This window comes from Medicago truncatula, chromosome 2 (assembly GCF_003473485.1).
Source record: "Medicago truncatula cultivar Jemalong A17 chromosome 2, MtrunA17r5.0-ANR, whole genome shotgun sequence".
In the NCBI taxonomy this organism is placed as follows: Eukaryota; Viridiplantae; Streptophyta; class Magnoliopsida; order Fabales; family Fabaceae; genus Medicago; species Medicago truncatula.
Window position 1 is genome coordinate 32812007 of NC_053043.1, and position 12738 is coordinate 32824744.

General features: G+C 31.4%; 2 protein-coding genes across 2 annotated transcripts; one reads left to right on the forward strand and one right to left on the reverse strand.

Annotated features, from left to right (window-relative positions):
* Positions 1 to 2555: 2555 nt before the first annotated feature.
* On the forward strand, positions 2556 to 4463 carry LOC120578373 (protein FAR1-RELATED SEQUENCE 5-like). The gene is made up of 2 exons (XM_039831057.1): positions 2556 to 2651; positions 3300 to 4463. The coding sequence occupies exons 1-2, from the start codon at positions 2556 to 2558 to the stop codon at positions 4461 to 4463; spliced, it is 1260 nt and encodes a 419-aa protein (XP_039686991.1).
* Positions 4464 to 9466: 5003 nt separating this feature from the next.
* LOC25497058 (uncharacterized) lies at positions 9467 to 10355 on the reverse strand. The gene is made up of 2 exons (XM_013596621.2): positions 10207 to 10355; positions 9467 to 9986 (listed from the first exon to the last, which is right to left on the reverse strand). The coding sequence occupies exons 1-2, from the start codon at positions 10262 to 10264 to the stop codon at positions 9658 to 9660; spliced, it is 387 nt and encodes a 128-aa protein (XP_013452075.1). The 5' UTR covers positions 10265 to 10355; the 3' UTR covers positions 9467 to 9657.
* Positions 10356 to 12738: the final 2383 nt, after the last annotated feature.

Sequence of the window (12738 nt, forward strand, 5' to 3'; positions counted from 1 at the left end):
ACAACTTCTACAGGATAAGAAGCTCCTTCCCTTTCCACAATAATTTCATGAAAGATCCTTTTGGAGAAGTCAATGTCGACAAGTATACGGGCATAGTGTCCAAAAAGTCTTTTCAGTGTTGCGTTTTCAAGAACTAGTGGCGTGCCAACCGCACTAGCAATTTCACGTAGTGTCTGCTCCATCCAATATTCTTGTGGCAGTGCCATCAATCGGATCCATACCTGCGCATGGGTGTTCCTCTGATTATACATATCAAAATCGACAGTCCATTCAAATAAGCGTAAAACCCCCGGTTTCAAATTTATCGTTCCCACTGCCCAAAGAGTTTGCATATCAGATTCATTAGCAAAAAAGAATTCGTAAAAACCCCTACCTAGAGATAGTAACGTCCAAGGAGCAGCAGTCTTCCACTGTTTCTTAAGCTTGTCCTCAATTTCCTTCGACGCGTAGGGTTTGTCTCCTTTGTTGAGAACCAATCTTCCACGGAGATTTCTCTTACACACATTGACCCCCTTTTCATACACCGGCTGAGTAATACGAATGGAGAGTGTATCACCACGAATAGTTGGCTGCGGCATAATAACGTTTGTAACATTGCTGTGCGATGCCACCAAAGCTTGAGCAAAGGAACGCGGCTGTGGTTGAGGTGCTGAAACTGCCGCTGCTGAAGTCAGAGCCATGGGAGATGGCGTTGCTTTGGATGGTGTAGCTGCCGGCAAATAGAGCTCTGCCTGCCAGTCGAAAGGCATAGCAGAAGTCCAGTAGAAACCAATTGGAGCACTGAACAATAACACTAAAAGTTCTCAAAATTTAAAGGTACATGGGCATGTGAGCCAATACCGAGAATAGAGAGAATTGCTTGAATATTGAAAAGTAAACCAATCCAATCCAAGTGACAAAAAGACAAAATGATTTTGTCACGTGAATGAGTTAATTCAAAGTGTATTGGAATGAAATTGAAAAGTAGCTATATTACCATCACAAATGACAATGATCGTGAAAAGCCAAGTGCAAAAACGGCGCCGATGAAGATATCATGAAACCCTAGCAGAGCCGAATCCTCATTTGTTGTCTTATTTAAAAGAAAATGTAATTCAATCTTAATCTTCAAAAAGTATTTTTTTTTTTTCTTTTCAAGAAGGTATTCTCCAATGTTTTAATTTTCTTCATTCTATATTTATTTCAAATTAAAAGGCTATGAAAATGGATCTAACATATTTTCATGATTTAAAAGATAACAATATTTTAAATTTTAAATAATTTAAATATACACATTTTCTTGATGTATGTTCTTAGGAGAAAAATTTTCTTAATATATTCTTTCTTGATTTGTTTAAATATACACATTTATTAATTTATTTTTTTTACGAAAGATTTATTATTTAGTTGCTTAATATAGATTTCCATAATTTGTGCATATTTGAGTGACCTCTAGTCATTCAAGATATGAACTGGTCCAAAGGTGGACCTTAATCTTTGGTACTTTTTTTTTAATATTTTTCAATTACTATTATTATTAATATAAAAAATAAATTAAAATTTATGGTAAATCTATCTTAAACCATTTTTTAGAGATTTATTTGATAATTAAAATTGAGATTTACAATAAGAATTGAATGAAAAATAATTATCAATCACCCATATGAATAAAATAAAAGAGAAAAACGATGCCACAAAATAGAATATGACATTGTAATCAACTTATGACTATGGTTTGGATTTAAAATTATAATAACAATCATAATTAATGAGAATTGATTCTCTAAAAAAAATTATGAGAATTGATTTTTTTTATAGTTAACTTTTTATTTATGTTATTAGTGACAATTAATGTTTTTATATGTTATCAATCACATTTATTGTGTTACCAAGTGTATCAGAGATTTCCCTAAAGAAAATGTATTAGAGTTGATTGTAATTTATTTAATAACTTGACCCCATAAATAGATTTTTAGATACCATTGTTGGCAAAAAAAAAAAGTTCATGTTTACGATGTTGATCAAGAGATTTATAATATTACATAGTATAATTATTAATTCTTGTGAATTTTGCAAAAATAAGTTTATTTGCACATTAATATTAACCTACAAAATAATACGATTATAAGAATATTTCATAACAAAATAAATTGTATTTTCGTATCTAGGTTAACGAATACATGAATGACCTAGTAAAAACTATTAAAAAACCTACAATTCATAAAGAAATCCATAAAAAATATCATTCTTCAATATATATATATATATAGAGGATGTCATACAAATTTTTTATGTCATTTTGTTTGAAATTGGACAAAAATTGGAGTATTCATAAACGTTATATATGTTTTACTTTATAGGAAAATGATTCCATGCCGAACTGTGAGACGAATTGAAGCCGAAGGTTGGACAAATATTTGATACGTTAGCAGAAGGTAAACTATTTTACCAGAATTATGCACATAACGTCGGGTTTAGTGTGCGTTCATCATCGGAAACTACAGATAAAAATGGTGTGAAACGTTGGAAATACTTTGTTTGCTCGAAAGAAGGTTATTTACCGGATAAGAAAAAAGATGAAGTGCTTGATGCAGTTGCTGTCAAATCTAGAAGAAGGAGTCTTACAAGAGAAGGATGCAATGCAAATGCCGTTTTCAAATGGGTTGAAGGAGGTAAGTATGAGCTTGCTCGATTTAATTGCTTCACCCTCGAAGAGGCCATTTCTAAGATCAGCAAGAAAGGTGAATCCAATGCACAAAGAGCTTATTACATGCATATGGTAGAGCAAATATTGGGCCTTCAAAATCATTCCACTTAATGAAAGAACAATTTGGGGGTTATGAAAATGTTGGATGCACGCAAAAGGATCTTCAAAATAATAAAAGAGATTTACAAACTTTGCTCAAAGATTCTGATGCAAATATTTTTATTGATAACTTTAGAAGGAAGCAAGAACTTAATCCATCATTTTTTTATGCATACGAGGTAGATGAAGAAGGCCGACTAAGGTATGTTTTTTGGGCAGATGATATTTGTAGGAAAAATTATTCATTATTCGGGGATGTGGTTTCATTCGATACTACATATCGTACAAATAAGTATTCTATGATTTTTGCACCTTTCACTGGTGTAAACCACCATAGACAATCTATTACTTTCGGAGCAGGATTTTTGGCAAATGAGAAAATTGATTCATTCACATGGTTGCTTGAAAAGTTTTTGGAAGCGATGGGAGGATGTCAGCCAACTCTTATAATAACTGATCAAGATCCTGCAATGAAAGTGGCTGTAAAGCAGACTTTTCCTACTTGTTTTCATAGATTGTGCATGTGGCATATAATGAAAATGTTTCCGAAAAAATAGGTGCTTCCTTGAATGATGATGAAGAGTTCAACCAATCTTTCAAATCATGTGTTTGGGGATCAGAGACACCAGATGAGTTTGAAGAAACATGGGACAATATCATTTTCGACTTTGAGTTAGAAGAGAATGAGTGGCTATCATATATGTTTGAAATTCGAAGCATGTGGATTCCAGCATACTTTAAAGACGTTTTGTTGGCTGGGATAATGAGAACAACATCAAGATCAGAAAGTGAGAATTCGTTTTATGGAAATTTCTTGAATCCTAATGTCAACTTGGTTGAATTTTGGATGAGGTTTGATTCAGCAATCGAAGCACAACGACATAAGGAGTTACTTGCTGATAACAATTCAATTCATTCCATACCAAAACTAATGTTGGATCGTGACATAGAGCGGCATGCAAGAGATGTGTATACTCGCGAGAACTTTTATATATTTCAGAAGGAATTATGGATGGCTTGTGTTGATTGTGGAATTGAAAATAAGAAAGAGGAAGATGGAATGGAAATATTTCTGGTGCATGATAATAGTAAGGTTAATCGTAATCTTCGAGAAGTAGTGTACAATTTGTCTGATCACAATGCAAACTACTCCTGCAAAATGTTCCAGGCTGAAGGAATACCTTGTAGACACATACTTTGTGTTGTAAAGGGAAAAAATTTGAATGAAATACCAAGTAAGTACATATTGAATAGGTGGACTAAGTTTGCAAATAAAAAACCTGTGTTTGACATAGGTGATATTGTCTATGAAAAGGCTGGGCAAGGTGGACTCGTTTCAAATGTCTGGGATAAGTTATTTAGGTGTGTGGAGAAGGCTGGGCAAGATAAAGAAAAGCTGCTTATTGTGTTAAATGGGGCTGTTATAATGGAAAAAGAGTTGGATGAGTTTGAAGGGAGTTCTAAGCAAACCAAGACAAATGATTTGGAAACTTACCTCAGAACAAATATTCCTAAGAAAGTAGAAATTCTTCCACAGTTTGCAAAGACTAAAGGTAGTGGTAAAAGAATCAAATGTGGCAAAGAGAAGGCTGTCGGACAACAACAAAAAAGAACGAGACTTTGCAAGGCATGTGGTGAATATGCGCATCATGACAGCCGCAATTGTCCTAACAAATAATCTCCATAGTTTTGGTAAGAACTAGTTTATTTATTTTGATATTATTATGTTCATGTCTGTGAGTTAAAATCAAATCTTAGTTTATTTTCCTGGTTTTTAGGTTTTGAAGAATTCCATAGATGGAAGATTGAGAGAGTTAGACAATATGAATGACATAGAAGAGACACTACAAAGATGAAGAGACCTTGACAAGATGAATGGCATAGAAGGAAGATGGAAACTATTTCTGTGTTCATGTTTCTTGGTGAAGAACCTGTGTTTATGTTTCTATTATCTGGGTTTTTATTTGTTGAAGAACCTTAGTTTCTATTTTTTGAATAACCTTTGTTTTGAGCGAAAGCCATTGGGTCTTTTTTATCTGGTGTATGAATGAATTAAGTTATTTGGCTACCAAATATCACTCCTATTATTATGCTTGATTTCCTTATTATAAGCAATAAAAGATGTGTTCCTTGATTTGGAATAAAAAAAAAATCATACGTATCTTGTATGCAGCTTACAACAAAATACCTATTTTTTTGCCAAAATTAACTAGAAGACATTATATTTGCAAAGTAGTAACAAAGTAGGTATGCTGTCCTGTACATAATAACTTCAAGTCATCATGGTAACAAACCAATGTCAAACCAATGTATATATAACTTGCCAATATTAAATGCTGTTACAATACAAAATACAATCTCAATGACTACAAAATTTTGGACTGCAGAATTTCACCTCATTTGATATAAAATAAGAATTTGATTACATTACATTACACTGTTGTGAATCTCATCATACACTTAAAATAGAAATTACATAAATTGAAAAACAAAATTTAAATCAAGTACAATGGGCAGTGGAAGTAAAGCTATATTGTTGTACATAAATTGTACTTGATCAGAATATAATACATCTAACACTACAAAGTTGGATGGTATCATTTCAAGTAGTATTGTCATACAAAAGCAAGTCCTACAACCATTAATACTTTAAGAATCAATTTTGGATTAATGAAGGATGATGATTATGACTGTCGTTGTGGTGGAGTGGACTTTCATACACGCTTCAAAATCATTCAACAATAACCAGAATCACATTCAAAATCCATAAAATCTCAGAATAAAGATGAAGAAAACACATGAGATCCTCTCATCAGATGAAATAATTACAGATCTCCGGTAACTATAATTGTTACAGAAACGCATGAGAAAAGATTCAGAAAGGGGGAGATGAAGTGAGTGGCTGAATGACAGACATCGGAGAGTCATGGTGAAGGGAGGACGATGGAAGCAGAAGCGTTTAAGGAATGCTCGTTTCAGTAGACTGTGTGGAAAAAGAAGCGCGTGTTATGTTTGTTAAGTTTAGAAAAGTGGGTCACGTGAGTTTTAAAGTGAGAATTAAATTACAACCATTTGATTTAATCCAAGGGCCATTATTTCACCCTCTCATCTCTCATTATAAATGGTCCTCTCATCTGAGTCATCCTATATATATATATATCACAAAAAATAAGTCCTTTATAGAATGAGTGAAAACGGTAATGAAACAGACAAACATCGCAAAATCTTATAAAAAATGCAAAGAGGAATGAGCAAAAATCTGAAGGAAAAAAACTCCAATAGAATTTAGAATTGGTCATTACAATTAGTTTAGATGAAAAAACACCAACAATAGACTTATCAAATAAGGATTATCAATTTGTCTCTTGTACATAAACATTCTTCAAGTTACGTGATTAGATCTATGCGATAAGTCGTTAGAACATGAATGTCTTAGCATAAACTTGCGTATTTGAACAACATACATTGAGATATACAAATATATAGTGGATTGATATGAGAAATTGAATCAATTCTCAAAATTTGGAGTCACATGTTCTTCAAAGGAACCCTTAAAAGGTAGACTTAGCACTAAGTTTCAAATATTAAAAAAAAAACCATAATCTACAATCATGCAAATAAAAACACACTATAACTTTTTTATGGGAGAAAAACGTATTTCTATATGTAGGGAAAAAATGTATTAATTTACAAATGAGTCATGTTTCATTTTGATTGGAACATGAAAAACAAATGAGTCATGATCCTTTTTTTTTATTTTTTGAAAGAAGTCATTATCCTTTTCTTTATTGGTTGATAAGAAAGTATTAAATGAGATGATAAATATGAAGATGTCATGTGTACTTTTAATTTGAAGGAAGGAAAATGTTTATAATAGAGATCGAAAGACATTTTAGTTATCAATGCATTTACTTAGATAGATCATTATTTATTTTTATTTGTAGCTTTTTTAATTTATAGTAATTATGACTCAATTTCTATTTACTTAAAATGAACAAATTTGAATGTGCACTTGACCAAATTAAAGAAATTAAAGATCTTTTTAAAGAGGAAATTAAAAATATTTATTTTGTCATGTTTTGTTTCTAGTGTCCATTTATCGTCATCAGCGCATATTACGAAAATAAAATTGAAAAGTAGTCGTGTTTGTATGAATTGATCAATCAATATTATTAATTTTTTTTTTTTGAAGGAAGGAATCAATCAATATTATTGTCATTATTTGATACATACATTGCATAGCACACTACTTTTCAACAATACAAAGGCGTGGAAAAAAAATCAATAGTACAAAAATGTATTGAAATAGTGTGCAAGAAAAAGAAGTTGCTTATGTGGCTCTTCAAAAAAGTGTGCAAGAAAAAGAGAAATTGGTAGAAGCAGATCAATATTTGTGAAAAATGTTTACAATGGGAGGCTATATTTATAGTAAAATAAGGTCGCAAGGGCAATAAAGATATGATGATGGAAAAGACCTAATCAAAGGAAATAAATAATTAAAGTTTCGATACCGAAAATGAGATAATTGATTGGCTAATGATAGAAATCGTGTTGTTTTACTTTTGGTTATGCAATTTTTTAATAGCAAATCAATTAATTTATATAGAAAAATCAAATGTGTGATTAAATACAATTAATTACATGATTTGGTAATATTATACATTAATAGAAAATCATGGGTTTGACAAAAAAAAAATCATGGTCCGGAATTATGATAAATAAATGGCTTATTCAAATTCAAATATGAGATGATGTGGATCAATGATGAAACAATAGCCAATAAGAAACTTATATTTATATGATGAAGTGTACACATGTATATTTTTTACAACATGGCAGATCATTAAATAAGACTTAGAACATCAAAGTGACATGTGTACTCTTAAAAAAATTAAGGCAAATGATTATGATAGAGAAGAGATAGAGATAAAGATATCATTAATAGGTTGCCACGTGTACCTTTAAAAAAATTATTGTGACTATCAAATATCGTGGCGTCAAATTATAAACTCGAACACTAAAAAATTTAAACAATGTAGCAACAATTTTACAAATACTAAAATTTTCAAAAAACAAAACAGCAATTTTTAAAGTTGATTATAATTGTCAATAAATTTTTTAATTGATAGTCACAATAAGGTCACAATGTTTATTAAAAAAATAAGAAAACCATTACCCTTTGTTTTCCATAATTTTCGGTTGCATTCGAGAAACTCATTACCCCTTTGTTTTCCAAAATTTTTGGTTGCAATCATGGTACAATAAATAATCGTCCGAATTTTAGCAGTTGACATTTTAGTGTGTATATTCCCTCAAAAAAAATAAAAATATGTTGGTGTGTAGATGAAAGAAAACATTAAATGCAATTATGATTCTTTCACTAATTCTTTCACTAATAGGTTGCCACGTGTACTTTTTAAAAAAAAATAGTGCAAATATATATATTAAAGATAAAGATGAGGAAAACCCTCAAATGTATAGTATATAGATATAAATAGATATAGATAAATATAGATATAGATGATTCGACCATTGATACTCAAAGTTTGTTTATGTGAAGGGAGACATCAGGAACGAATTCAACAGTATCATATTCGATTGAGCAAAAAAAATTATGAAAAGAAACAAATGGATGAACAAAAAAAAAATTATCTAATATAAAAGTGGATATAAAAAGATAACAAAAATGGTGTCAAACAACCTTATTATCTATTATAACTATTTCCAATGAGTGAGAGAGTTTGTCCTTGTTCATATCTCTCACAAACCAAAACCGAATATTTCGAACCCTGATATTCCAATTTTCTTTCGAAGGGGATATATCACCAACGAAATCGATTTTTCGAGACATTTGGATTTTAAAGAGAGATACAAAGAAGATGTATAGAAAAAGAAATGAAATAGAAAGAAAGACAAATACGCATTGGAGTTATGATGTGAAGAAACGGCTAGCCAATAGGTCTAATTTATAGTATATTTTAAAGGATAATTTCGTAAAATAACAATATTTAACCTAGCCAATTATATTTGAGTTTATATCTTAGCCATTAAGCAATATATATTAATGTTTTTTTTGTTAAAGTGTATCATTAAATTGACAAATATTATTTGACGTCACATCTTAGCCACTAAGCAGTACATAATGATATGTTTCTTTAGCAAATTGAATTTTTGAAAATGTTGATTTTTTTTTTAAAGTGTATCATTAAATTGTCTGATATTATTTGATATGTTTCTTTAGCAAATTCCATATTTGCTTGGCAAGCATTAAAAACAAAAATATTGAAGATTGCCTCACACTACTATTATGAAAATTTCTTTAAAAAAAAAAAAAACTACTATTATGAAAATAAAAAACAAAACAAATTTGCATCTCATTAATGCCAAGCTCATGAGGTTCTTTGGTTTGCCTCGAGATGCCACATGTCAAATGAGAAAAAAGCTACCATATATATATATATATATATATATTTTTTTTTTCTTGAGATGCCATATGTCAAATGAGAAAAAACCTGCCATAAATATCTTTTGAGAAAGGTCGTAAATTTATATAATATAGAAATATAGATATAGATTCTGTTTACTTTTTGTTTATGCATTTATTTAGAGACTCATAAAAACATCAAACTTCATTGCCGAGAATCATAGTTCATTCTTCAACGTAATCGTTTGAAATGCAAATAAAATCACAATTGCGACTATTATCTGATATATTGGCTAACTTTTAAGTTCGACAACCTTACTACTGTTTATTGATTTGTGATCATGTCTTAAAGTACACAAACTTCAAATGCTTAAAAATAAATGTCATATAGCTTAAAAACAAATATAAAGGCCTTGCTTTTATTATTAGAATTTAAGTTGAACCTAACTCAGAGAGATCCTTTGCAAGGTGTACCTGTAACAGAGCTTACAGCATAAAAATTAAAGGCTGAATCCCAAGCATAGGCAAATTGATTACCATCACCTCCACTCAAGGCATGACCATTGAATAAGAGGCAATTATCCCCTTGCTTCTTAAGAACTGTAGGGTCAATAGGCATTGAAGATTGAAACCCTTTACAATTAATCATTATTTGACTTTGTGGACAGAAGCACTTGTTGATTACAGTAACCTTCCATACAGGTTTACCTCCTACTACTCCCCCAGTTTTTGCTACGATAATAAAGAGGCTTTTCAGCGGGCATGCAGCATAGGATCCTGAAATTTTTAGGGTTTAGGAACTAAATTAGCAAAAACACATTATTTTGCACATATTTTTTATGAAACATATTAGGTTATGAGGAATTATTATTCTTAATCGTGTGCAATTTTGGTCTTTTACACATGTCTTGGAAGAATTATGAATTATGTACATTTAAATCTCTTGCAAATGCATAATTACAAGCATTTATTCCTTAGAGAAATTATCAAAGCATACCTGTGATGGCCAAAGTAAGGATAATGATGGAAATAAAACACTTGGAGGTGGATTCCATGGTGCTTAGTTACTGAATCTTGTGGTTTTGATTGTGAACTTATCCTTGAAACAACTGCCCAGTCCTGAACTAAGAATAGTACATATACATACATACATACATACATACATATATATATATATATATATATATATATATATATATATATATATATATATATATATATATAGTGTAAATTTGATTATTTTCCCTTAACTAAACTGAAAGAAATATTCCACATTTTATTTTTGACGGAAAAGAGGTAAATATTAAACATAATATACAAAAAAAATAATAAAAAAATAATGCATAATATACAGAGACAAAATTTTGTATCTATAATAACGCACATTCATTGAATGTGAAAACTTATTTTAAAGTTTTTAGTCAAAATAATATATTTTATTATTTTCATTAATTACCATATGAATTTTATAATACGGTTAATTATTATAATAATAGCTTTTCACATATTGATACCTCCCTAATGTTGACACATGGAATGTTTAGCTGCAATTGGGTCGTTGCTGATGTTTCTTTCTACTACTCTTTGTTTTAAATTTTTATGTTTGTTTGTTGTTTTATGTTTTTCAAAAAATCATTTCGTCCCACGCGAGACGAAAGTGAACTTGTTTAGGACTTTTTGCTTTATGCATTTCCATCATTAATAAAAAAAAGTCGTTTTGATCCCGACTTTGTTTTACTTTGTACTTTTTCTGGAAAAACGGTAATACGAAAAACCTAAGAAGAATAATCATTTTGAAATATCTTCGTAATCATAATTTTTATTTATTTAATTGTCAAAATCAACAATAAATCATGCATTGATAAACCCGTTGAACACATTAACCTTGTACTCTCTCCCCCAACTTTGAGTTCCTTGTATCCGAGGCTGAAGAAAAGGAGGATGAAAAGTTTCCCAATGAGATATCTCGCCTACTAGGGCATCTTAGCCGTCGAAGCTGCAAACAAAATATAAAAAAGATTGTCCAGAAGATGACATTCACTTACAAAGACTGGCAATGGCATGAGATGCTACCATTGGCCTTGCATGGGTATTGTACTTCAGTGCACACTTAAACATGGGTAACCCCCCTCCATCCCTCAGTATACAACATAAAGGCCATGCCTCCCATGGAGGTCGAAGTACCGTCAATAAGAGTCTCTGATGAAGGCTAAGCTTGATTGAACTTAAATGCATCACTGCCTTATGTAATGAACAGTTATATCAAAAGGATGAAGCAAGCTTTCGACAAAGAATGCTCGTCCCTGTGAATTTCAAAAGGGAGGATTTGTGTTCAGAATATACATAATCTTTTCAACCAGACTCAAGGGACAAAGGGATGACTAATTACAAAGGACGGTGACGAACTCGTACGTCCTATGAACATCGATGCAGTCAAGAAATACTTTGTTAAAATAAAACAAAAATAAAAAAAAAACAGCTCGATAAGTGGCAAACCTATAAAGGCGGCTTAGGCAAAAATGAGCGTTTCGGTGGCCTGAAAACCCGAAAGGCGGTCCAGGCAAAAATTAGAGACATAAAACAGAAAAATAGTTATCCTGATAGGTTGAAACCCGAAAGGGCGATCTATGCAAAAGTTAAGGATCATGACAAAGTAACTGCATTAAATCAGACATGAATCACTTGGGGCATCTCAGTTGTCAAAAGACCTCCGACTTCAACCATAAGCAAATCAAAGACTCTGAATGTGGAATTCAAAGTTGTTAGGGAGAATAGTGGTTATTGTGTTCAATGTACTTTTCCCATATAATTACCATTTTCCAAACTTTGCAAAGATCCGTGGAGTCAAGCCATTGGCAGACCACCACTTAATCAATTTAATTTGGGCCTGTGACTATTTATTTGAAATTCTCATTTATTTATTTTTTCCAATATTTTCTTCTGTTTTTTATGTTAATACTTAAAGCAAAAATTTTCAAAAAAAAAAATCTTTTAAAACTTTTTCAAGTCTTTTGAAAAGCATAAACAACAAGTACATCTTCTTTGAACTCGTGAGTAGGAGAAGCGTACATCAACATCTGTCTCAAGAACAGTTGAACTTTGCAGGATGAACATAGTCATTTGCTTTAAAAAAATAGAGAGAAAAAAAAATAAGCTCGCTAAGTCGAAAACCTGAAAAGGCGGCTTAGGCAAAAATGAGCGTCCCGGTGGATTAAAAACCCGAAAGGACGGTCCAGGAAAAAATTAGGGGCATACAAAAAGAATATATTCTCGGAAGATTGAAAACCCGAAAGGGCGGTCTAGGCAAAAGTTACGAATTTTCAAAAAAAAAAAAAAGCATGACTATTGAAGCGTGCCCACAAGAAAGCACTTTGAGTCGATTTAGAAATGGCGACTTATGCCAGGCTTCGGATTAACGGGCTTTACTCCATCAGTGGTTTGATTAAGGGGATTTACCCCATTAGTGGTTTGATTAACGGGCTTTACCCTATCAGTGGTATGATCCTTCTCTGAAGGTATTATCCCCAAT

Coding starts and splice junctions, on each gene's coding strand:
- LOC120578373 (XM_039831057.1), top strand. CDS start 2,556: ATGAAGTGCTTGATGCAGTTGCTGTCAAATCTAGAAGAAGGAGTCTTA. Junction 2,652..3,299: donor TTTCAAATGGGTTGAAGGAG/GTAAGTATGAGC, acceptor TTGTTTTCATAG/ATTGTGCATGTGGCATATAA.
- LOC25497058 (XM_013596621.2), bottom strand. CDS start 10,264: ATGGAATCCACCTCCAAGTGTTTTATTTCCATCATTATCCTTACTTTG. Junction 9,987..10,206: donor CCTTACTTTGGCCATCACAG/GTATGCTTTGAT, acceptor TAAAAATTTCAG/GATCCTATGCTGCATGCCCG.